The sequence below is a fragment of the Lissotriton vulgaris genome, chromosome 6 (genome assembly GCF_964263255.1).
Source record: "Lissotriton vulgaris chromosome 6, aLisVul1.2, whole genome shotgun sequence".
Lineage (NCBI taxonomy): Eukaryota > Metazoa > Chordata > Amphibia > Caudata > Salamandridae > Lissotriton > Lissotriton vulgaris.
Genome location: NC_141694.1, coordinates 1,400,560,199 through 1,400,586,518, shown reverse-complemented (window position 1 = coordinate 1,400,586,518; position 26,320 = coordinate 1,400,560,199). Strand labels below are relative to the sequence as shown.

General features: G+C 46.4%; 1 protein-coding gene across 1 annotated transcript in view; it reads left to right on the top strand.

Annotated features, from left to right (window-relative positions):
* Positions 1 to 26,320, top strand: part of XRN2 (5'-3' exoribonuclease 2) — a 380,297-nt gene that overhangs the window by 195,298 nt on the left and 158,679 nt on the right. The window contains exon 21 of the mRNA XM_086927507.1: positions 15,972 to 16,055. Within this exon, the coding sequence (XP_086783633.1) occupies positions 15,972 to 16,055 (84 nt within the window). The remainder of the gene's footprint in view (positions 1 to 15,971; positions 16,056 to 26,320) is intronic.

Here is a 26,320-nt window from a genome sequence, read left to right as displayed (position 1 = left end):
TCGGCCCTCTTGGCCAAGGGGGCCATTGAGCGCTTTCCTGGGCCAGAAGTAGGCTGTGGTTGCTACTCCCACTACTTTCTGGTACCCAAGAAGGGCAAAGGGGGCCTACGCCCGATCTTGGATCTGAGGAACGTCAACGGCTTCCTCCGGAAGGAGAAGTTCAAAATGCTGACTCTGGCTCAGGTCTTAGCTGCCCTAGACCCAGGAGACTGGGTGGTAGCGTTGGACTTGCAGGACGCGTATTTCCACATCCCTGTCCTGCCTGCCCACCGGAGTTACCTGCGGTTCACGGTAGGCCACGAGCACTTTCAGATTACCGTGCTCCCCTTCGGCCTTACCAGCGCCCCACGGGTGTTCACGAAGGTGATGTCGGTGGTCGCAGCTCATCTGCGCAGGTTAGGGGTGTCTGTCTTCCCCTACCTAGACGACTGGTTGTTGAAGGCGGGCTCGCCCCAGACAGTCGTCAGCCACCTCCAGACTACGGCGGATCTCCTGCACCAGCTGGGATTTTCCATCAATGTGCCGAAGTCACACCTGTGCCCCTCTCAGAAGCTCCTTTTCATCGGAGCGGTTCTCGACTCGGCGCAGTTTCGGGTTTACCCGCCCGAACAGCGGGTTCGGGATATACAGGCTCTGATTCCGATCTTCCGGCCTTTATCCCGAGTTTCGGTCAGGTTGACGCTGCAGCTTCTTGGGCTGATGGCCTCCTGCATCCTTCTGGTGCATCACGCCCGGTGGCGGATGCGGGCTCTGCAGTGGGACCTGAAGTTTCAGTGGGCCCAGCATCAGGGCAACCTGTCCGAACATGTCCTGATCTTGGAGGGCACTGCGAGACAGCTGCAGTGGTGGCTCACGGACCGCGATTGGGTCAACGGCAGATGCCTCTCCCTTCCCCAACCGGAGCACGTAGTTGTGACGGACGCGTCCCTCCAGGGCTGGGGAGGCCACTTGGGAGGCCACTTGGGAGAGGCGGCGATCAGAGGCCTCTGGTCTCCGGCAGAGTCCCGGCTCCATATCTACCTGTTGGAGCTGCGGGCGATTCGTCTAGTACTGAAGGCATTCCTCCCGTCTGTCCGAGGGAGTGTAGTGCAGGTGTTCACGGACAACACCACCGCCATGTGGTACTGCAACAAACGGGGCGGGGTGGGGTCGTGGACCCTCTGCCAGGAGGCTCTGCGCCTCTGGCAATGGCTGGAACATCAGCGAGTGACTCTGATGGTTCAACACCTGGCAGGTTCTCTGAACGCCAGGGCGGACGAACTCAGCCGACGGTGCTCGATGGATCACGAATGGCATCTGAACTCTGACGTGGCGCAAGGCCTCTTTCAGCAGTGGGGAGAGCCTTGGTTAGATCTATTCGCCACCGAAGAGAACGCGTAATGTAATCAGTTCTGCGCTTTGAAATTTCCAAGGCGGCACTCGCTCGGAGACGCTTTTCGTCGCGAGTGGAGCTGCAGTCTGTTGTACGCCTTTCCGCCTATACCACTTCTGCCCAGAGTGCTGAAGAAGATCAAGCGCGACCGGGCACAAGTCATCCTTGTGGCTCCGGACTGGGCACGAAGGTACTGGTATCCCGAGCTACTCAGTATGTCAGTCGATTCCCCCGGTTTGTCTGCCTCTTCAGGAGGACCTTCTGTTGCAGCAGCAGGGGACGGTCCTCCACCCGAACCTGTCCAGTCTCCACCTCCATGCTTGGAGATTGAGCGGCGACAGTTGAGGCCATTTGACTTGCCTCCTGAAGTCTGTATTATCATTCTGGCAGTCAGGCGTCCCTCCACTAAGTCGGTATACGCCTGCAGGTGGAACAAATTTGTGGCATGGTGCACAGCAAAGGCTGTGGATCCCCTCAATGCCCCTCTTTCAGAGGTTCTCCTCTTCTCTTGCCCAGCAGGGCTCTGCTCTGCGCACTGTCAAGGGCTATCTTTCCGCTTTTTCAGCCTTTCTGAGGCTGCCTGACCAACCTTCTTTGTTCAAGTCCCCTATCGTTAACCGATTCCTGAAGGGCATCACTCATACGTTTCCTCCTGTTCCCTTCGTGATGCCTCAGTGGGACTTGAACCTTGTTCTTACGTTTCTGATGTGCGCTCCCTTTGAGCCACTTCACAACTGTCCTCTTCGCCTTCTTTCTTTGAAGACTGCCTTCCTGGTAGCCATCACCTCTGCCAGGAGAGTGAGTGAGCTCCAGGCTCTAACTTGTAAGCCTCCTTTCCTTTCAGTCCATCCGGACAAGGTTGTGTTACGGACAAGGCCCTCCTTCCTACCCAAGGTAGTCACGGCCTTCCACATTGGGCAATCCATCACGTTGCCACCTTCTTTCGTCCTCCGCACCCCTCGAGAGAGGAGAGGCTCCACCGTCTGGACCCAAAACGTGCGCTCTCATTTTATCTGAATCGCACACAACAGTTCCGGGTGGATGATCAACTCTTTGTTGGGTACGCGGGCGCTAAGAAAGGGAAAGCGGTGCACAAGCGGACCATCTCCCGATGGATTATCTTGTGCATCCAGGCGTGTTATTCCTTGGCTAAGAAGGAACCCCCTGTTGGGCTGAGGGCTCATTCCACTCGAGCCACGGCCACTACAACTGCCTTGGGCCGAGGTGTGCCCTTGCAGGACATTTGCCAGGCGGCTACGTGGGCCTCGCTGCACACGTTTGCAAGACACTATTGCCTGGACAGTCAAGTCTGGAGGGACGGCTGCTTTGGCCGTTCCGTCCTCCAGGACTTTCTGGTGTGATTATTGGTTCGCAGACCCACCACCACGGAGATGGTATTGCTGGGGTATCTATTCTAAGGTAAGGAATCTATCACTAACGTGTCTCTTTCAGATGCACAAGTTACTACTTGTGTAACGATATATATGTAAGAGACATTGGTGATAGATTCCTTACCGACCCACCCATCCTCCCCGTTCTGCGAAACGATATCTAGGGTTAAGGTCATCCCCTTTCAGGGCCCTAGTTTCATGGCACCCGTGTTTGTTTTTGGCATGGCTCTGCGCTTCTGGCGCGGAAAAGCTGTGTCTAAGAACTGACGTCAGCATGCGGAGGCGGCGTATAAGTACTCCGACGTCATCACGGCGCCCACGATGCCGACTGACGCGGAGCCGCAGACGACGCCTACCGACTCGCAATGGTACTGCTACGCAAAAGTTTCCGGATCCAGTCTGACGCCTAGGGATATTCTAAGGTAAGGAATCTATCACTAACTAATGTCTCTTACAGATATATCGTTACACAAGTAGTAACTTGTGCATATGGTTTCTTAGCCATAAGACACTTTAAAATGGATAAAATATATATACATATATACATATATACATAGGCTAACGTGCTCAACTGGTGCTTCTAAACTAAGCCTACCCCGGTGTACCTGACCTAATCCTAATACGTGGGAAGGAGTAAGTAAGTAGCAGTTTAAGTTAAATAGGTTTGTTTCCAAGGATCTGTTCAAGAATTCTCTCTACGGGTTTAGTCAGCACTGTACCTTGGGAATAGAATGTAGGGGGTCTGGTATCTGTCTCTCTCAGGACTCGATATCCCAGTCACCCGCAAGGGTAGGCTGGAAACGCCGGAGCTGGATTCTCTCGGCAGGAGAAAAGACAGCGTCAAAGAGGAGGGGCAGCGTCCGTGGGCTTCTCGCTTCTGCTGGGCTCTCGGAAAGTAGATTAGCTGCTCTGCTCCAGAACCACCACCGTGTGTTTGCTTAAGGCAACGTTGGTATATTTATACCTGAAAGGTGCCGATTTTGACGTAAGGTTTGGACATAAGACGTCAATAAAGATGTCACTAAGAACTGGCCGTTCTTACAGTGCTCGCAGGAGTTCTATTACAAATCAAAGCAAGCGGGGCTTTCCCAGGTTGCTGGAGGTTTGGTGTGTCGAAAGAACTCGGTGTGCTCTCTAGGAATCCAAGGAAGTAGCTTTTGCCGTGCCTTGGACTGCAAGGGCGATTTACTGAAATAGGGATCTGATTATTATGCCATTATAGGGATATTATTGATGATAGCCGTATAGGGGCATAAAGTCACAATATTGAATCGGGTTCCTAGATAAAACACATCAACGGTATGGGTTGGATTAATCATGTATATATAGCGAGCCTCAAAAGATGCCATATAGAGGCAGGCGACACTGGGTGCAAAGGTACTTCCCATGGAAGCACCCTGGGTCTGGTGGTAGAGTTGGCCTTTGAACTTGAAAAAAATTTCCGTTAAGGCCAGTGTGGCACATTCCATGATGAAACTAAGAGGCGTAGGTGACTCCCAATTAGTCCTCTTGAGATCTTACTCATCACTTCTATGGTAGCTCTTTGTGGGATGTTGGTGTAAAGAGCTTCCATGTCTAGTGTGATGAGGAAGTCTATCTCGTCAGCTCGTGGAAACTGAGACAACAAGCGTAAGACATCGTGGTGTCTTTGAGGTAGGAGGGTATTCATTTCACAAAAGCTCGTAGGAAATGGTCACAAAACTGTGACAGTGGCTCCAACACAGTCTATGCCAGAGACGATCGGTCTCCCTGGCACAGGGCTCACTCCCTTATGGATTTTCGGTAAGCTGTAAAAGTAGGGGGTTCTCGGATCTTTTTTAATGAGGAAGGAGTCCTCCTTCTTACTCAGCCACCCTTGACTTTCTGCTGAGTCCACTATCCCTGTGATGGTTTTTATCAGCCTTTCAGTGTGGTTCTTAGTGATCGGAGTATAGTATTTGCGGTCACTCAATTGTCTGAGGCACTCTGTCTTAGTCGGAGGTTGCCATTATCAGTCGCCCCGCCTTTATTGGCTTGCTTGATGGTAATTTTTGGGTCATTGGCTAGTGATTCCACTGCCAGTGTCTTTTTTTGGAAAGGTTGTTAAAGCCTCTAGTGGTAGTCAATGATTTGACATCCTTGAGCACCGCTTGTTCATAGGTTAGTACCTCATTAGGGATAATCCCATTGTGTGGGGTGAATGTGGATGGATTATGTAATCCAGAGTCATCATCGTCTTGGTTTTCTTTATCATCGAAAAATGCATTCTTACTTTTCGAAACAATTGATGGAGTTCACATGTCTGTCTGAAATTGTCCGCCTTGGTTGTGGGAACAAAGCGCAACCCCTTCTGGAGGACCTCCTCTTCCAGATCGGTCAAGATCCTCGGTGAGAGATTGACCTCTAGTTTTTTTTTTGGTGTGGCTTCTGGTCTCGTAGATTCGCTGTTGTGGCTCCTCCCACTGTACTCACTTTTCTGGCTGATTCCCTCTTCTTCGCCCTTTGCCCCAACCTCTGCCTAAAAAAGGCTGCCTCATGTCGGGCTCCAAATTGCGGGGGCCTGTGGGGAACATGTGGTACTGCCAAAAGGCAGGCCCCGGATACTGGGGTGGTGGGTAGTTGTTAAAGTTCTGTCTTCCTCCCCTCCCCCTCTGTTGGTAGGGTTTCCAGTTTTCAGTGCTGGAGTCGCTGTTGCTAGCAGAATCTCTCCTTGTCTAGTTCCAGCTAGTGTCTGATTGGTTACCCGTTCCTGGTAGTACAAAGTCCACCTTGAGGTATGGGTATAACTTTTCTTTATCGAAGTGCTCCATGTCTGTCTGAAGTTTGACAACCTTTTGCTTCATTAGGTATTCTTTGTACTCGGCGAGTTCTCTGTTCATTTCAGTGAGTTTGGTATTAAAACTCAGACCGGGAGTAGCGTTTTTCAAAGCACTTTCGGTTATCTGAATGCTGGTCAACAACTCATCTGCCAATCTTTTGGCTGTGTTGATAATCGGAATCAATAAATCCCTGGTACATTTCCAGGAGATTTGTGACCACTCGATTTTGAACTGTCCGTCTTCCCAGAAGATCTTCGGGAAGTTCTTCACTGAATCCATTCGGTGCAATTTTAGCTCTGAAGTACTCATTCATAAGGGCACTGTGCAATGTGACCTTGACCCATTCTTTTTAAGGCCGTGAGTGACTGCCACTCCTCCGACTGGCTGCCTGTGGCACTGTCACGGTCGACCAATAGGATTGAGGGGGTCATTAATATTTCCTCTGCCTGTTCCTCGCCATAACTTAATCCTAGACTTTACATTGTTATGTAGGTCTAGTTAAAATAAAAGACCTCAGTAAGAGGTAGCCACTCAAAAAGTAGTGGGTGGATTCATGGTTGGGGATAGAACAAATCTTACCCACCAGAGAAATCTTCCCACAGGTGGAAGCCATGCGAAGGATCTAACAACAAACGAAGGGGTGGGTAGCCTGTTTCCCACTCAAGGAGTGGGGAGTTTCAGCATAAAGGAGGCCTCTTTACCCACAAATGCCAGACCACCTCCAGACAAGGAGAGTAGAAGGATGGACCTCATGGGGAGGAAAGTAGAGGAATGCAGCGATTCAATGGCGCATCACGAACTTGAACGCCCTAATCAACAGGCAAGCATTCCAGCATTGGGAGGAAGTGGGGCAACTCCTGAAACCTCTACCGGAACAGTACCAGCAAAGGGCAGCCCACCTGGTAGAGTAAGGTAAAACATGGCCAAAGCATGTTTAAAATCCGCCTTGGATGCTACGGAGACGTCCAGCAGGCAAATGATTGGGGTGATGGAGAGAAGAGGCGCATGGCTTAGGGTTTCAGCCTTCAAACCAGAGATACAGAACAACATCCTGAAGACGGCCTTTAACGGAGAGCAACTTTTTGGCACGCCAAAAGGACAACGAAACAGCAAGGTCCATGGGAGCACTGCAGTTCAGAGGGATGAGAAGTGGTACACCCTCAAGAAGGCCAAATGGAAGGGGAGGCAACCTGCCTAGTACATCGCACCAAACCTTCCAACTAGGTTCTCAAGGAAACAGCCAGGGGCAGCAGCAGAAGAACTAGCAGTACCAGCCTCGAGGCCTGTCTTCCGAGGGTGCTCAAACAGATGAGGACAGGCACGGAGAGGAGAGCAACAACTCACCTCCCAGTGACTTTGCCGTAAGGCAAATGCCCACCCTAAAAACACCTCTATGGGGGCATCAAGACATAAAGAAAAAACAAAACCTGATTTTACACAACACAGTTCCTCAAACACAACACCAGTAGGAGGCAGAATAAGCGACTTCCTCCAGGAGTGGAAGGTCACAACGGACAAATGGATACTAAACATAATTACGGATACTGTATAGAGCTAGAAAAACAACCTCCAAACAAGAGACCAAAGAACAAGGTGCACTCAGCAAAGGAACTTTTGCTCTTGCTACTAGAAGCGCAGGAACTGCTCAGCAAGGAGGCAGTAGAGGTAGTGCCGCAGAGAGGAGAGGCACAAGGGTTTATTCTGCCCACTTCCTCATACCAAAAGTGGACGAAAAGCTAAGACCTAATCTAGATCTGAGGTTCTTAAACAAGTTCATAAGGACACAAAGATTCAAAATGACATCTCCACAAGAGGTAATACCACAAATACAAGAAGGAGATTACATGGCAACTATAGACTTAAAGGACGCGTACTTACACATCCCCATCAACAAGAAACACAAACGCCTACTAAGGTTTGTGATCAACCAAACTCACCACCGGTTCACAGTACTGGCATTCGGTCTCAAATCCGCACCAAAGGTGTTTACTAAATGCTTAGCGGTGGTAGCAGAGCACCTAAGAAGGCAAGGGATACACGTATAGCCATACCTCGACGACTGACTTGTAAAGGCAAGCTCTTACAGCCAATGTAAACACATCCAGCAGGTCGTACAAACGCTAATCCATCTGGGTTTTTCAATCCATTGGGGAAAGTCAGAAATGGAGCCGGAACTGGAAGTTCTTCTTAGGTGCAGAGATCGTCACCATACAAGGCAAGGTGTTCCCCAGCAGGAAATGAACTTTGGGGATTCTGAAGGAAAAGCGTCTTTACCGCAAGGGGCAAGTTCTGACAGTGAGGACGGTGAGCAAGCTAATGGGAATGATGGTGTCATGCATACACCTGGTCCCAAATATTCAACTCCACTTGAGACCATTCCAGGAATGGATACACAGCAATGGTCACAGGCAACAGGGAGTTGGGAAGATCTAGTGGTTGTCACACACTCCGTGCATCAGGAAATAGTGTGGTGGAACAAGGAAAACCTATCACAGGGGAAACCATTCACACAGCCAACTCCGACAGTGACCATCACAACACTCCTCCCAGCTGGGGTGGGGCGGGCACATAAACAAACTCTAGGTGAGGGGATTATGATTGCAGCAAGATGCGGCCAAACACATAAACTACCTAGAACTACAAACTGTGTTCCTAGTCTTGGAAGCCTTTTTAGAAGCAGCTGTACGGAAACAGGGTGTTGATCCAAACAGACAACACAACCACCATGTTCTTCATCAACAAACAAGGAGGAACACAATCAGTAGCACTATCCGGGCTAGCACAGGAAATATGAACCTGGGCCATTCCACTAAGAATAGACCTACTAGCAATACATCTCCCAAAGAAGGACAATGTGAAAGCAGACCGACTCAGCAGGCAGACGTCCGCATCCAATGAATAGGAGATCAACCAACAGGAAATAGAAAAACTATTCCGCAAGTTGGGTACACCGCAAATAGACCTATTTGCAACACACCAATGCAAAATGCCAACACTTCGCATCCAGACAACCAGACCATCGGTCCCAAGGGAATGTGCTATGGATAAGGTGGTCAAAGATATTTGCATACGCTTTTCTCCCTGATACCACTGATACACAGGGTACTCAACAAATGCAGGATCAGCAACATGTTGCTAATGCTTATAGCACCTCAGTGGACCAGACAGTCCTGGTTCTCACAAATAGTGGAAATGGCGCAAGCACCAGCACACAGATTCCCTGTAAGAAGGGACCTGTTAACAATGCAGAACGGGAGGGTGCTACAGCCAGAGAGCCTCAGCCTAGCAGCATGGCTCCTGAAGACCACCTATTTGCACACCTCAAACTGCCAGCAAGCACAATGGCAGTACTCTGGGAGGCAAGAAGACCTACCACAAAGTGCTACGTAGAAAAGTGGAAAAGATTCTCCGAATGGTGAATTAGGGAGAAACTACAAAGGAAAATCACAAATAAATCCACAGTATTAAAATACTTAAATGCACCCTAAGGGAAGTGTAGCTTAGCTTACTTTGTAGTGGGTGCGTTATCAGCGATAGTGGCTTACACAAGAGGAGAAACAGTGAAAAGTTTATTCACCTCCCAAGTAGTAAAAAGATTTCAGAAGGAGCAAAGATAATTGCACCTCCAAACAGAATGCCAGCACCAACATGGAACCTCAACGTAGTGCTAACTCAATTGATGAAGGCACCACTTGAGCCTATTCACAAGGTTGCACTACACATGCTCACACTAAAGACCGCATTCTTGGTAGCTATCGAATCACTACGAAGAGCAAGTGAATTGCAAGCGCTTACCCTTCAAGAGTCTTACCTGCAAATACACAATGATAGGATTGTAATGAGAACCGACCCACACTTAATTCCAAAGGGGGTGTCACGGTTCCACTTCAATCAAACAATTCAAATACCTATTTTTTTCCAAAAATCAGCCACAAGCACAGAAAGGGCGCTACACACACTGGACGCGAGGAGGGCCATAATGCACTATATAAAGGATAAAGGAGTGCAGAAAGACAAAGCAGTTCTTGGTTTCCTTTGCCAGCAGTTTTTTGGGACGACCAGTGACTAAAAATACCATTGCATGGTGGATTGCACAAGCCATACAACTCTGCCACAAACAGGCAAGACAACTGTTACAAGGAGCAGATCATGCTCGCTCAACAAGGCAGAAAGGAGCAATAATTGCGTTTCTAGCTAACGCACCTATTCAAGACATTTTCCAAGCTGCAACATGGTCTTCAGTGCACACGTTCACGAAGTACTACTGTGTAGATATTCAAATGAACTAAGAAGCGCAAATGGAACAGAAGGTCTTACAACACCTATTCAGTAACCAGATCTTCCACCCAGCCACCACAATAAGGACAAACCGCTACAAAGTCTATGTACAGCATAGTGAATCCAGAAAGATTCACGCTGCAAAACTTAGTTGCTTACCTGTCTGTGTAGTTTTGCAGCTTGAACACTTTCTGGATTCACTAGCGATCCCACCCTCCTCCACCAGAAAGATGAGCCCGGAGGAAAGGGATTAGACCTGGAGAAATACCTTTAAAGATAAAAGTAAGAATAAAAATAACACAACAAAAGAAACAATTCGAAGATGGCGACCTAAGGTGGAAGCGTCTCTTCACCAAGGACACCAAATGGTGGTATGTCGAAGCTCACCTGGGCCACAAAAAGAGAGAGAAGACTACAATTCTGGGCCCAACTACTAGAATAATGCACAGCATAATGAATCCATAAAGTCTTCAAGCTGCAAAACCACACCGCCAGGTAAGAAACTATACGTTCCCTTCTTCCAATCTTCTCGCTCCAGCCTGCAGTCTTTTTCCATGACCTGCAATCTCCATAGTAAAGCATTGGGCTCCTAGCATGCCTAATCACCTTGTGCAGTTGGTGGTGTAGTTTTGGCGTTGACCTTGGACTCCTTTGCCCTCAACTTTACCCCAGGAGCTTGCCTCCCAAGACAGAGGTGCCACTTTCCCCATTGGCACCCTTACACTCTGCACCAGACTGCCCTTGTGATGCTGGTGGTGCACCCAAAGTGCTGTACAGAACCTTGGATCTACCCCTCAAAACTCAGTTACCAAAACAGTTTACTTACCTGCAAACCGAACACTTCGGTTTTCTCCATAGGATAGTAGGGTGGGTTTTTATCTGAAAAACGTTAATTATTGAAGCTGTTTTGTAGTGCAACAAAGTAACAATGTCTTCAAAGCGTTAACCTAATTCCTACTGTCCGACAATGCACAAACTGTGATTAGTTTGTTTTATGCAAAAGTAGAAAATGAACTGAAAAGTAACTAAAGTAATCTTAAGTAATTAAAAGTATCCTGAAGAGCTTGCAACCCGTTTTCTGGACTGCAAAGTAATTTGTATGCTACTACAAAACCAGTACGCATTGTATCTTCAAAAATTTAATTGTTTTTAAAATATCACTTGCCTGCTACTGAGTAAATGTTGGTTCTAGTAATATAAATAACAAAGTAACAACTCTTTATATATTCAATTTGTCTGGATTTAGCCTCAGCTATACCTCTGGGGGTCCACTGGACTCTGTTCACCCTATACATTACTTTGGTGCAGTATATACAGAGGCAGCTTCCTACACTAGACATTACAAGTGAACAGGGAAACCATTTGAGAAGATGTGCTGGACACTGGTGTTTAAGAGTTCCCCAGCTACATGATGGCTTCACTGAAACTGGAGATGTTTGGTACCAAACATCTTGTATTAAACCCAAACTGATACCAGTGATGGACTTATTAATACATGCACCCAGAGGGCCCCTTGGAGGTGCCCTCCTTAAAACTACAGACTACAAGTGTGCAGAATGAATGGTGAGGACCAGCCTGCGCACCATAGACTGGTTTATGACCCCCTGAAAGTGAGGGCCCCCGCTCTCAGAGGGCAGGAACCCGGTGGGGTTGGCCCCTTTTCCAACCCCATCCCTCAGTTGAGGGAGGCAAGGTATAACTCAATCCCTGCCAAGTGGATGATGGGGCATGCCAAGCCAACCAGAGTGAGGCGTGTGCCCCCTCCAGCTGGATTGTGGCATAATAGTGAGGTGTACCCACCCCAAGGAAGGGACTCTTTGGTCCCAACCTTTACCTACCTGAAACACCCCTAAATTTAGTATTAAGGGGCAACCCTGAACCTTGCCGCCTCAGACAAGAAGAAACGAGAAGGACTGAAGAGCCATGCTGAAGTTAGAAGAGGACGACACCAACTGGCTTGGCCCCAGCCTTTACCCCAGCCTTTACCAGCCTCGACCTGCTCCAGTGAAATCTTGGTATGTCCTGCAGCCAGCAGCCACCCAGAATCCGAAGGACCTGCCCTGCGTTCTCAAACCAAGACTGTCTCCCGTGAGCACCGAATTTGCTCACCAACACACTCTGGCTAAATCCGCGAGTGTGCAGCAGATTCCCACACCAGAGTTCAAGTGGCCCAACATGAGGTGGTCTACCTGGCGATCCTGACCTGGGATCTGGTGATCACTGACCTACCTTTTTAGTCTCTGCCCAATGGAAGCCCCAAGGCCTTTGGTGGCCCAACTGATAGTGTTGCGACATCTCAATGTAACTCTCCAACTGGTAGTCTTTTCCAGATCTTCGGGCCAGAGCCTGCAGTGTTCGAAATGGAGAATCCCCATTGACGGTCAGAGGGCACCTGACGCCCCCAGAAGCTAAAACAGCACCCTGCACCCATCCACCCTTGTGCAGCTGTGGGTGCACTTTGGGTGCTAACCTGTCCCCCCCACCCCCCTGCGTTCGAGACTCATACCTCAAATCTGACAGCTGTATTTTCTATGTCGCTGAAAATCGCTAACTCAAAAGTACCTACCTAATCTCTTCCATCTTGGTGTCTAACTATTAAAATATGTATTTTTCTAAATTGGTGTTGGATTTCCTTATTGAGTGTCTCATTTAACAACTGTGCACTAGATGCAGAACAGTCCCCTATGATAAGCCTAATGTTGCTCGACCACACTACCACAAATGGAATACCTTGATTATTAAAGCAAGCCCGGTACACTGAGCGATACCTGAACTCTGCACACTGCCCCTCATTTTGGTACACTATATAGAGAGCCAGCTTCCTATGGTGTTCTGTGGTGTATAAGCTATTGGTTGCGGGAAGAGAGGTGGGGGGGGAATACATATGTCCCCATCACAGCTGTGTGAGCAGTTGTGCCTGAGCTCCACGTGGGTGACGGAGACATGGCAGAGGCAACCATGCACATGAAACTGATGAGATGGAACGGACCGTTTTATTAACACTATGAAAATACTGTACAGAAGGCCTAAATAACTGGTTGCCTGGAAGGCGTTGGATCAGCAGTTGGTACAAAGTGTGCTGATGGCAAGAATGAGGAGTGCAAATAGCGGCAGCTGGCAGGTGGTTGTGGAATGTGGAACCTCTGTGAACGGTACCACAGACTTGGCAAAAAATTTTAAGCCAGAGCACAGTTAAGGTTCCAAGCATATGGCTATCTTACCAAATTGTAAAACATAAATTGTTTTTTGTAAACTAACTAGTTGTGGTTTACTTGTACATGAACTATTATGTACTTTAAGTAAGTTTGGAGGCATAGGCAAACTTTCTGTTTTCATATCTTACCAAATGAGCAGAGTCAGATGTACCTTTTATCCCATTGTTTAATAGAAAATATAGTTTAGTATCTCCGTGGTGGCAGAAAGGCTCACAGCTCGTTTTTAACCAAGAAGTTATACCTACAGTTTCTGACCAATGTACAGACTGCAGCTTCACTAATGGGAAGCAGTAAAATCTAGATCACAGCAGCTTTGATCACTCGGGCACCACATGTTCTGAAACCAGCAGGAATTGTTTTTTGAATGACACCTTGTTTGACAGTATTTTATACATAGTTCACACCCTGTGGCCTTCCCTTCCAAGCATTGAGTATCTACCTTTGTTACCTCAATAGCTGAAGTTAAAACTGAGCATATTTTTAGCTGTCTAGGATCCAAGGTAGAGGAGATCTTTGATCCGGCTTTTGGACCCTCATTGCTTGAAAATGGTTACATTCTAGTTAATTAAGAGGCAATAAACATGTCCAGGATGGTGCATAGTTTTTCCAGCTCCTAATATCCAAAAATATCAATTGATTGGGGTAGAATCTATTCCTTATATAGTTTAAGGTGCTGCATGCCACACTTGGAAGCGAAATGGCCTTGTATGCCCTAGCCAAATATTTCATGACCACGCACATGTCAAGTTTTCCTTTTATCTAAGGGTTTATTAATCTGTTTTTTCTTGTATGACAAACTGTAGCAGTGGACCAAGTATGATTAGTATTCCTCTAATAGAAATCGTGCATCAACGACCGAAACTTGCAATTATAAATATTTTATATATTTCCTCAAATTGGTGAGTCATAGATAGCTTAGCCACAAGTTAGTCACAAAAATGTAGTTCGTCTATACTCGGAGAATGTGATGGTAGCAGATTTAAAACTTAATGTATGCACTGTCTATTTGTTGCACTATAAGCCTTCTAGGTTATACAAATGGAAATGTACGAGTAATTCTTGGTTTTCTTGGTGTCTAAGATTAGGTGAAATATTTTACACGTTTGCTCAGAGTAAAAATGGGATCAGTTTTGGTCTGATAGGACTCCTAAATTAAATAACACACTGCAGACAGTAAATACACTTAAGGGAATCTCTTGACTCTGGATGCTAAAACTGGACAAAACATGTAGGTCGTTCTATTGCTATTGTTGCATGAATATTGTTGGGCTGAGATATGTAATCTATAAAATTGAAACTGGTATTTGCAGAGGTAAGAGACAAAACAAAATTGAGTATTTGGGGTCCATTTTCATGTTTTAGACCAGCAGACTTATGGAATATTTGTGTTTACATGGATTGATATGTGAAACTAAGGGGTATGGTTATGATGATGATGCTGCGGATAACAGATGAAGTTGTATTTTCGGGACATTGTCTGAGTTTGTGAATTAGAAGAACAAATGATTCATGTAAGTATTTATGGTGATTTTACTTTCTTAATTTAAAAACCAGCTGGAGATACTGGAGGGAGTGAGCTCTTGGGTTTAAGTTTCTGCCAGTGAGTTTGTAAGTGCGGGAAGCAAAGTGCCTATTACTGGACTCTTTCTATCTTTTTTTTCCTTTTTTAAATGACTTGACAAGCACACGCCCTGACTGTCCACAAAGATTTCACATGCTGGGTATTTCCTCACTATCAACTGTGACCTCTTGGCGGTCCTAGCAAATGCGAAAAGACCATGTCTTTGTAGGCTCAAATTGTGTAACACAAGCATTTAAAAATTATGAAAGGGCTCATGATGCAGGCAAATAGTCTTTTGCTGCTTGTTGTGGTGGAGCAGCAATACTAACTTTAGGAGCTTGTACTTGGGGAAGAGACACAGCTGTACTGTGATAAATGACACTACAATCTGAATTCAAATTGTAAAGCACATTTTTTTTTTAAAACACATTTTTTAGGGGGGGTTGAAGATAGAATTTGCCATATAATTCAGACTATTTACTTGCCAAATATATTGGGGGGGGAAATGATAAACCAATTCAATGCCAACTCCTGGGACCGGATGGAAAAATAAGTGTTGAAAAATAGCATAAAGTTGATCCAAAATAAGAAATCCAAGTGGCTGCATGAAAGTTTGTCCAAGAAAATCTGAAAAGTATGTGAAGGCCTGAAGGCAAAATTGTTGACTAATGTGAGCCCTCTGCAATTGTTAAAACGTGCACTTGCCAATGGGCCTCACTTTGTCTAGACACTCTACTGAGACTAACATAACTATCATATTTTACCTATTTTACATTGTTACAACAAACGTATTGCTGGGGAGCCTCACAGCACTGCATTTTAATATTTTGCATTTTTTAAACTTCTGAACCAATTTTCTTTTTTGTAGCATTTTTCTTTTCCGGTTTCATATTCTCAACCCAACCTGTTTTGGACTGAAATTTTCAATTTTGCTGAATTGCTTTATTTGTTACACAATGTCTAGTGCACATTCCCTCCAGATGTTTGACTTGCTGCTTAAGGCAATTTACCTAACATGCGATGGCTTCCCATATGTAAAATTGTAAAGCACGTGGGTGCATATAAGTGTATAGAAATAACTATGCTTCTGTATCAATTAACTGTATTATATTCATTTTTGCAGTGTAAGCAAGCCAGCACAAGAATTTGGCAAAAAGCAGTTATAAAGGAGTTTACCTTTTGCTAATTGGTACCCCAAAGATGTTAAATCTGGATAAATGTTAGATAAAAGGTTTAGAAAAAGAAATGGACATGGGCTGTTTCTAGCAAAATAAATGAGCCTAAATGGCTTTATAAAGTAGCTTGAGTTTGCATGTCCATCTGTTAATATCACTTAAATCAATGTTTTCTTCTTAGGTGTAGCTCTGTTGCCATTTGTTGATGAGCGTCGCCTGAGAGCCGCCCTCGCAGAAGTTTACCCAGACCTCACTCCAGAAGAAAGTAATTAGCCATCATATTGCCTATGTGATTGGTTTTTTTTTAGCTTGCTTGTACTTGCCTTTAATGCCGTCCTGTTCTTTTAAAATTATTTTTCACAAAGTCTTTGGTTGTAAACTGAGTCACCTAGGATGGAAAAATAGAAATGATATTTAAATCCGCTCTCGCACTTGATTATGGAATTTGCATGATTCTAGATCAATTTCTCTTTCCCTAATTTGATTGGCAGTAAGCTAGTATTTCAGTTTTAATGTAGACAAATAAGCCTATTTTGTAGTACTACAGTCTTGGAATGGAGAATTCATTGGAATAGGCATGAACCCCTGCCCTGAGTGCTCCTACTGCTTGGATATCTGGATCCTTCGTAAACACTAATTGTGTGTGCACCATGTCCTAGGAATGTCTAGTTAGATGTGAAGGGGTGCACAACTTTCAAGCTTCATGGTGGTGAAAGAGCTACTACCCTTGCCTATAGTTAAGTAGTACAAGCACAGTGATGCAACATACCATTTTTTAATCTGTAATACGGCTTGGCCTTTTTACCTGTCAGGGGAGTGGGGACTATTCACCCACTTGAGTAAAGTTCTGCTGCTCTGTGCTCATCCTTGGCTTACATTAGGGTGGATGTAGCGCTGGCAGTGCACATGTGAGTAGACCGCGCTGACATGTATGTGTGCTCGTGAGTGGTACAGTGCACGGAAAGCTACAGGAGTCTGCATGCAGTGCCTACGGATGCATGTGTGCCTGTGAGTGGTACAGTGTATTCAGACCTGTGGATTCAATATTGGGAACCCTAAGGCCTGCTGGAGAAGGCATGATAAGATGGGTGCCACCCCAGATTGTAGATTGCTGCATTCCTAAGAGCTGGATGAGACATGCAAACTGGAGGAAGGAGGAGCCAGGACCTTCTTGCACTTCAGAGGAGCTCTTTGAATCCAGAGGAAGTCACTAGTGAAAGGAGCCTAGGCATATCTCGGTAGGGGGATGGAGCTCTGCTGATAGGAGGATCATTATGTGTAGGGCTGTGGCCCTTTGGCAATCTTTTATTGAGCATATATCAGAGGCTGACATGCAGATGTGAACCTTGAGGAAACTCATGGCCTATGCTTTGTGGCTGTCAAACTTGGAGTCGCCCCTACTGTGATAGACTGCTTCCTAGACAAAGAACAGGACCTGACTTGGGAGATTACACTTAAAAAGGAACACCCATAAAATGAATTTCAGACTATTACCCAATCACTTTTCTGTCTGGCGACAGATTCGTATGAGCTGGATCTTGAGGCTTCCAACTTGTCACACTGAACCTGTAAATCAGCATAGTTCATCTCAGCAAGACTACTTCCTGTTGTGATCAGGACTGAGGGTCTGCCAGTCACTTTACTGAATGAGTGATATCACCCAGGAGATTCAGGAAAATGTGCCCGGAGAGCCAGATTCTGCCCAACCCAAGAGCCTTACAAGGAGAAGATCATTGCCTGGAGGGATTGAAGACCCTCCAGGCGATCTTCTGGAGATCACTTTTAGCTCCTGAGGTACAAGATCCTGAACTTTGATGCCAAGACCAGCAACTTCAACCTCAAGAGACAGTGGAGTACGAACCTTCATGCCAAGAAATATCTGCACTGAGCTGTTGAACTAGTTTAGAATTCAAAATCTGCTGTGAAGAACACAGACAACCTCAACATTCACATCAATCTCTATGCTAACAGGAGCCTCAAGCTGGTGAAGAGACCCAACCAGATGTATGGTGGAGGATAACATAAATTTGCCCTGTCACCGGCCACACCTTTGCACTGCCACCTGCCCCAGACCAACTGCAATCTAAAATTACACTTCTTGTTTGAAGAGACCTTTTCAGATTTCCAAGAAAACTGCATGGTAACCTGTACCACCACAGCTTCCATTATCACTTCCACATTCTTAACCTCCTGCACCATCCATAAACTCAGCTTCTGATTAGAAGCATCTGAAAGATCAGCCAGAGCCTTATGACAACGCCATGTCTACCGACAAAGAGGATAAACCTTGCCCTGATTAAGACGACCCTACAGACAACCCATCATTTTGCACTTGTGCCCCAGAGCCACAATTATAATACTCCCAAATTATAACCAAGTTACTACCTTTTGATTCTTGACTTTATTAGGATTGCTTTCATTAGCAGCCAGGGCTTACGATTGGGGGGTCTGAGGAGAGGGAAATCCTGATCTGGTATTGCACTTTAAGTAGCACTCAATAACCTAAACCCGTTTAGTTGATGCTTTATTTAAGAAAGTGTCTTTAATAAGGCAGGAAAGCAGCTCAGTTAAAACATTTAGGCAAGAAATAGTGCAGAGAAGAGAACCCCAGCTATTAGACTGGACATTTGTCAGGACTGATGGGTAATTTTTGAAAGCACTCAAGACCTTAGTTTTAAGGTGAGCCCATTTCCCAAGAAAGGATCTGTGACAAGGGTAAGATACAAATGCTTTGTCTCTGGCTGACTTTTTTTCTGTAGTCCTGGAGCAACCTTTAGTACCATGCCAAAATATAGCAAGTTAAAGATGAGTAACTGGATAGAGTGGTTTTTCCAAACTAGTTTTGGGGGAGATGAGTTTTGCAGCATGAATCTTTCTGGATTCACTATGCTGTGCATTATTCCGCGGTCTGGTGGTTGGGTCCGGAATCTTAGTCTTTTTTTTTTTTTTCGTAGCCCAGGTGGGCATCTATGTCCCACCTTTTGGTGTCCTTCCGGTGATGTCCGCATGCTTCCTGCGGAAGCTCCCACCCTTGGCGCCATCTTCAGATTCTTTTTTTCCGCTGTTGGGTCTGGATCGTTCCTGAGAGCTCCAGAGATTTGGAGAAAAGAGAAGCCAAAAAGCCAAATTTTGGAGAAGAGAAGACTAAGTGAGACGACATCAGCGAAGGGGACGACTAAGGAAGAGGATCTTTGAAGAACTTCGACGTCCAGAAGAGAATGCACAATCAGGGGGGCCCCTGAACGCAAGAGATGGACTACAAACCATTCAAATTCTGCCGGAACTGCCACCACAAGTATGCGCAGAAAGACCAACATCCAGTCTGCAACCTCTGCCTGCTGGTTGACCACGGAAGCAGGGACTGCAACGCCTGCTTCTCCTTTACGCCAAAGACCCTTCGTGTGAGAAAGGCAAAGGAGAGCTAACTTCGCCATGCAGGGCAAGGGCCAGCCACCGTCCCTTCGAGACCTGGGACTCTCGCCAGACGAGGAGGATTATGTCGCAGAAGACTACTGCTTCACGGTCGTAGAGACCGATAAGAGCTCAGATTAGCCTCGAGCAGGTGCATGAGGTATTTTAGCACTGTTGAGTCTCTGGTCATCTTGTTGTGCAGTTTCTCCTTTCTCTTCCAGGGGATACTCATTAATAGTCATAAGCACTGAATTATCTCCGCCCTTGAGCGGTAACCCGGAACACATAAACAATATACATATATATGTGTAAATATAACCAAAAGTACATAGTACTAACTAATTATACACATATACATGTATAATAACCATAATTTGCAGCCTAACATTAACGTAGGCTAATCAAACCAAACCTTACACACGTTCTGAAGCATGAAAATATGCTGTATATAAATGCAATAAACAGGCATGAGCCTAAAATGCATTTCATAATCATGAAAAAAAACTTGTATTTTCATCAAAGAACCTGTTGTAAACAGTTATTAGCCTTCAAGGCTGCATATGAAAAAATGTCTGTGTACAGAAAATCAGACTGGCACCCTGCCTTTAAGGCCCCAGAGAATCTGCACACTTTGCCTTTAAGGCCTCCAGGAGAACTCTGTTCCCATCATGCACCACAGGTGACAGGTCAGTTCTTTTTTCTGGCTTGTTCTGTGAGGAACCTGGAACTTGAGCTCTGCTCATTTGTAGTATTTTCTGTCAGAAGTTGGTTTTTCTTGTAATTTTTTGGCAAAATATAGCTTTGGTGGTGGTTTGTTATCTTTTTCTGACTAAACTGTTGGTGGTTTTTAGTCAGAATGCCACCTTTATTTTACAAATGCCCTTCCTGTGGGAAGAAGATGTCAAACTGACGCACACTGTTTGTGTGGTGTCTTCCACCTTCTCATACGGTGGAAGATTGTTATCACGGCCTCAACCTTTCTAATAGGACTTTGAGAAAGGGAGAAAATGAGGTTGCTGGGCCTTCTGGAGAGAGAAAACCGCGGTGAGAAGAGTTCCAAAGGCTGGTTATCTGCTAAGCAATCTTCTCAGCCTAAACGTCAAAGATCAGTGTCTCCAGAAGGTAGGACTAAAAAACATCGACTCCAGGGAGCGTCGCCGTCAAAGGTGCGCTCGACGTCGAGATCCAGATCGCCGTCAGCAGTGTCGGCGTGTTAAAGGGCGCTCCGTCGTCGTCGAGGACTTCGCCTGTGAGGCAAGGTTCAGCGTCTCAACAGTCGCCGTCGAAATCCCTTTCGACGTCGAGACATTTGGTGTCGATTGCAGTAAGGACGACGTCTGGAGTGCAACGTTCGACGTCGAAGGATCGTGAGAGATCGACGTCGAGGGAAGAGAGACGCCAGACGTCGAAGGATCGTGTGTCGACGTCTAAGGGTAAAGTTTTGACGTCGAAAGGGAGTCATCGATCGACGTCTAAGGATAGACCGGGGTCGAGAGACGTACGTTGTCGTCGAGGAAAAGGTAGACGTCGAGAGGAAGAATGCCGTCTAAGGATTTGACGTCGAGACCTAAAAAGAGAAAGTCAAGGTCTCCATCGCGACGTAGGTCGACCTCGAAGCTTGCTTTGGGCTCGAAGCATGGAGTGTCTAGGTCTCCCCCACCTGAACACAGGTCGGCGTCGAGTCTATCAAGACCAACCTCTCGGACCTCAATTAGGTCTTTGTCGAGGTCAGAAATAAGTCCAGAACCTATAGTGGAGACTTCCCCGCATGATCAGCAAGTCAACAGATCTGCAGTGGGGCAAGAGACAGTGCACCAGGACTCTTCTATGGTGGCTCATTCGGGCTCAACCTCAGGGCAGGTGTCAGATGAGACAATTGGTGCCCAGACAACGGACTCCTTCTGGCTCATTGGTCTCTGAGCACAGTGTAGCTTTCAGAGCTTCCAAGTCTTCAGCAGGGCTGAATATTGTGCAGGTGTCACCTGAGGCTTCACCTGAGCATACAGAACGGCCTGTTAACTTGTCACCGAGGTGGCTGGAAAGTCTTAGACATTGGAAGATGCGTCCGGTGATGGGGGAGAGAGCTCCGGTCCCTCGGACGGAGCTGCATAGAAGATCACGCTCAAGATCCTTAGTGAGGGAGAAATCCCGTTCAAGGGAGCGTAGGAGGCAGCGATCGGCAACTCCTCAGAGAAGACTTAGAACCCCTTCTCCATCTTCTACATCCTCTTCGTCTTCTTCAAGATCTTCATATGGAGACTATTCTCCAACTATAACATCTACTCCTCCTTCCAGAGTGTCTCCCGTGGATGATTTGAGCATATTTAATATGTCGTGGAGCGAATAAATTCAACATCAAGATGGCAGTTCCCCAAGTAGCAACGTCAGTCATCTTTGAAACCCTGCATCACAAGACTGGCAGGCCTCTTCTGCCTTTAGTGCCCGGGTTGATAGAACCAGCGATGAGAACATTCCTAACTCCGGCTACAGTGGGTTCAGGTCCTTCTAGGATTGCAAAGAAGTACAAGGCTCCAGAAGATCCAATGTTTTTGCGTTCTGACCCACCTCTAGACTCACTTATTGTAGCGGCAGTCAGAAAAGCGCATTCTGCAGCATCTACCTCTTCTGCTCCACCTGAAAAGGATAGTAAGAGTATGGATTCCTTAGGGCGAAGAATGTGCAACACCTCAGGGTCGGTCATGCGAGTGGCCAGTGCGGCAGCCTTATTGGGCCACTATGACCGTCTGCTCTGGGACTCAGTGGCTCGTTTTGCAGATAAACTCCCTAAGGAGGATCAGAAAGACTTTCTGGAAATAGTGGAAGGATTGGTGGCTAACCAGAGCATTAGCGCGGCTGCCGATGCGGCGGACCTGTCAGCTCATGGTTATGCACATGGTGTTTGTGCAAGACGTACAACTTGGCTTCGCCTTACGGGGCTAAAGCCGGAGGCTCAGAGGAAAATGGTAAATTTACAGTTTAATGGTTCGACTCTGTTTGGATCTCATGCAGACGACGAGATGTCTAAAATGAAAGTGGAGTTGGACACTCTTAAGGCCGTAGGCCTTGAAAAGAAGAGAGAATTTAAACGTCTGGGTACTTTTCGTCCCTATGACAAGAGATCTTTTCAGCAGAGGAGCCAACAGACTAATTGGTCTTCGCAAAATCAAGGCCAGAATCAACAGAGGTTGCAATTCCAACAGCGACGGCCTGGACGAGGCAGAGGCAATGGAAATAGGCAGCAATCATCTGCTACCAAGCAGCCTCAAAAACAATGAACGGAGGCTTCCTCTACAACCGTGTGCCACTCCGGTTGGAGGAAGTATTGTGTGTTATCTGGACGAGTGGAAACAGATCACAAAGGACAGATGGGTGCTGGGTATCATTCAGAGCGGGTACCTTTTGAGATTCAAGAAGCCACCCCCTATCATGCGTCCTCTAAAGATGGTACAGTGGAATATAAAGCGCTTTCAACAGGAAGCGAACGTCCTACTGAAGAAGGCCATAGAACCAGTACCATCTCAGCAGAGAGGTCAAGGCCTGTACTCTCTATTCTTTCTCGTAAAGAAAAAAGGTCCAGTTACTGAGTTCAGACCCATTCTGGATTTGAGACGGTTGAACAAATTCATTCGGAAGGAAAGGTTTCGAATGCTGGCTCTTCACCAGATCTTCCCTCAATTACACCAGGGGGATTGGATGTGCTCCATCGATCTGAAAGACGCTTATTTTCATATTCCGGTATCCAGAAAACATCGCAGGTTTCAGGTAGCGGCTCATCATTATCAGTACGCAGTGCTTCCTTTTGGCCTGAAATCAGCTCTCCGAACATTTTCAAAATGTATGGCGGTAGTGGCGGCTTGTCTTCGAAAGAGACGGATTTTCATATATCCGTACTTGGACGACTGGCTTCTGAAGAGTTCATCCCCATCGCTTCTAGAAGAACATCTGTCGATATGCCTCCAACTCATGTGCAAGTTGGGTCTGCAAGTCAACTACAAGAAGTCCATAATGAACCCCACCCAGAAGATCCACTACCTGGGTGCTCAATTGGACACGGAAGAAGAAAACGTGTCCTTCGGAGGAGAGGTGGTCATCCATCAAGCTGAAGTGTTTGCTTCTTCTTCAGTCTGCACGTCTGACAGTTCGGCAAGTGTCCTCTCCTGGGGTCCATGGCATTGTGCATTTTCATCGTTCCAAACGCACGTTTATAGATGCGTCCTCTACAACAGTGTCTGGAAGATCAGTGGAAACAGAGGACGGGATGCTGGGAGGATCGAATTAATCTCCAACAGTCTGCAAGAGATTCCATCCGGTGTTTCATCAGGACCCACCAACGCAGACTTTGATAACGGATGCTTCTCTCCAAGGCTGGGGGGCACATATGGGCCCTCTTCAGGTACAAGGGCTATGGTCCGACTTCGAGAAAGGATATCACATCAATCTACTCTAACTCAGAGCGGTCCATCTTGCTCTCAAGTCCCTGGTGCCATCGCTACAGACTCGGTCCCTCCTGGTGCAAACAGACAATACAACTACAATGTATTACTTAAACAAGCAGGGGGGTACCAGATCCAGGACTCTGTCCATAGAAGCCCAGACCATCTGGCATTGGTTACTTGCACGAGACCTGTCCATAACAGCAATTCACCTACCGGGGAATCTCAACTCACAGGTGGACGACCTCAGCAGAGACTTCGTCGAAGCGCACGACTGGGTTCTCAACGAAGACGTCGCGCACAGCATTTTCGAGGATTGGGGAACACCAGACATCGGTCTGTTCGCAGACGCGGCAAACACAAAATGCCCAGTCTTCGCGTCCAGGTTCTACCAGAAAGGGTCTCAAGGGAATGCCCTTTTGATAGACTGGTATCAAAACTTGCTGTACGCTTTTCCACCGACACTGTTGATACCAGCAGTGATCAATCGGCTGTACAAGACCCACTCCAGAATGATACTGATTTGCCCAGAATAGCCACGCCGGTGGTGGTTCCCAGATCTCCTCCAGTTGTCAATAATGCCACACAGGAGATTGCCGTGTCACCCGGATCTTCTGTCCAAACAGGAGGGGCAAGTGTTCCATCCCAATCTGCCCTCCCTGCGCTTGGCAGCATGGCTCCTGAAGTCATCCAGTACGGGCATTTACAGCTGACTCCGGAGTGTATGAACATCCTTAAGGAGGCATTCTACCAGACAATCCTACGGATTTAAGTGGAAGCGCTTTTACCTTTGGTGTCAGCGTAAGGGTCTTGAACAGGTGATCTTGCCTTATCATCTTTACCTTGCTGAATCTGGTTTGCAGTTTAGTTCCATCAAAGTTCATCTTGCTGCAATAACGGCTTATAGAAAATCTCCAAAACGGGTATCTTTCTTTCGGATGCCTGTGGTGAAGGATTTTCTGGAGGGGTTGAGGCAGGTGTTTCCTCCAGTCAGGTCTCCTTCTCCACCTTGGGAGCTTAACCCCTTCGAGGCTGATGACGAGCTGGGCTCGTCATGGTGTAGCCTCCTCAAACACTGATGACGAGCCCAGCTCGTCATGAACAATGGGTTTTTTAAAAAGTCAGCATATCAGCAGAATAAGAGCAGCGCGCATGTGGTTAATGTGGTGTTGACTGAGTTAATGGGCCCCCCCTTTGAGCCCATACATAAAGCGTCTTTACAACACTTATCTTGGAAAGTAGCGTTACTGGTGGCCATCACTTCTGCTCGTAGGGTGAGCGAAATCCAGGCTTTGTGCTGTAACGAACCGTACAGTTTTTCATGGAAACAGAGTGGTACTCAGGACTCATCCCTCTTTCCTGCCTAAAGTGGTGTCGGATTTTCATATTAACCAATCCATAACATTGCCTACTTTCTTTCCAAACCCTTTGAGTCCGGCTGAACGGGCTCTACATTCATTAGATCTGAAAAGGGTTTTGAAATTTTACTTGGATAAAACAAAGTCTTTGAGGCACACGGACTGTCTGTTTGTGAACTATGGTCCTACAAATACTGGTTTGTCAGCATCCAAGAGATCCATTTCTAGATGGATAGTGTCATGTATCTTACTGGCTTATCAGCTAGCCCACAAGTCGTTATCGGGTAGACCTAGGGCTCATTCTACGAGGGGGAAAGCTTCTACCACAGCTCTCCTTAGGAATGTGGATATGTCAGATATGTAAAGCAGCTGCTTGTTTCAGTGCATACGTTTACACGCCATTACTGTTTGGATTCTGATGCACAGACTGATGCGCAAGTGGGACAAGCATCACTCAGAAATTTGTTTGCAACTTCTAGGTAAACACTGTGGTTATAAAGTGTGACTATGCATTTATCTGTTCGCCTGCTCCTGGTGGGTATGAGCTTGCTACTCTATTCAGTGCTTATGACTATTAATGAGTATCCCCTGGAAGAGAAGGATTAGTTACTTACCTGTAATCCTAGCTCTCTTCCAGGGGTATACTCATTAAAGTCATAAGCACCCTCCCGCCTCCCCGGGCGAGCAGTAGCATTGAGGTTTATCGTTTCAATATGTATTATGAAGGTTTTAAGTGCAGATTCCTGCTAAAGTTTACTGTACCGTAAAAAAGAACTGACCTGTCACCTGTGGTGCATGATGGGAACAGAGTTCTCCTGGAGGCCTTAAAGGCAAAGTGTGCAGATTCTCTGGGGCCTTAAAGGCAGGGTGCCAGTCTGATTTTCTGTACACAGACATTTTTTTTCATATGCAGCCTTTTAGGCTAATAACTGTTTACAACCGGTTCTTTGATAATAAAAAAAAAAAATCATGATTATGAAATGCATTTTAGGCTCTTGCCTGTTTATTGCATTTATATACAGTATATTTTCATGCTTCAGAACGTGTAAGGTTTGGTTTGATTAGCCTATGTATTAATGTTAGGCATCATATTATGGTTATTATACATGTATATGTGTATAATTAGTTAGTACTATGTACTTTTGGTTATATTTACACATATATATGTATATTGTTTGTGTTCCGGGTTCCCGCTCATGGGCTGAGATAATTCAGTGCTTATGACTTTAATGAGTATACCCCTGGAAGAGAACTAGGATTACAGGTAAGTAACTAATCCTTCTGCACCATAGTGTGACCCTCTTCCATTTGGCCACATAGCACTTCCG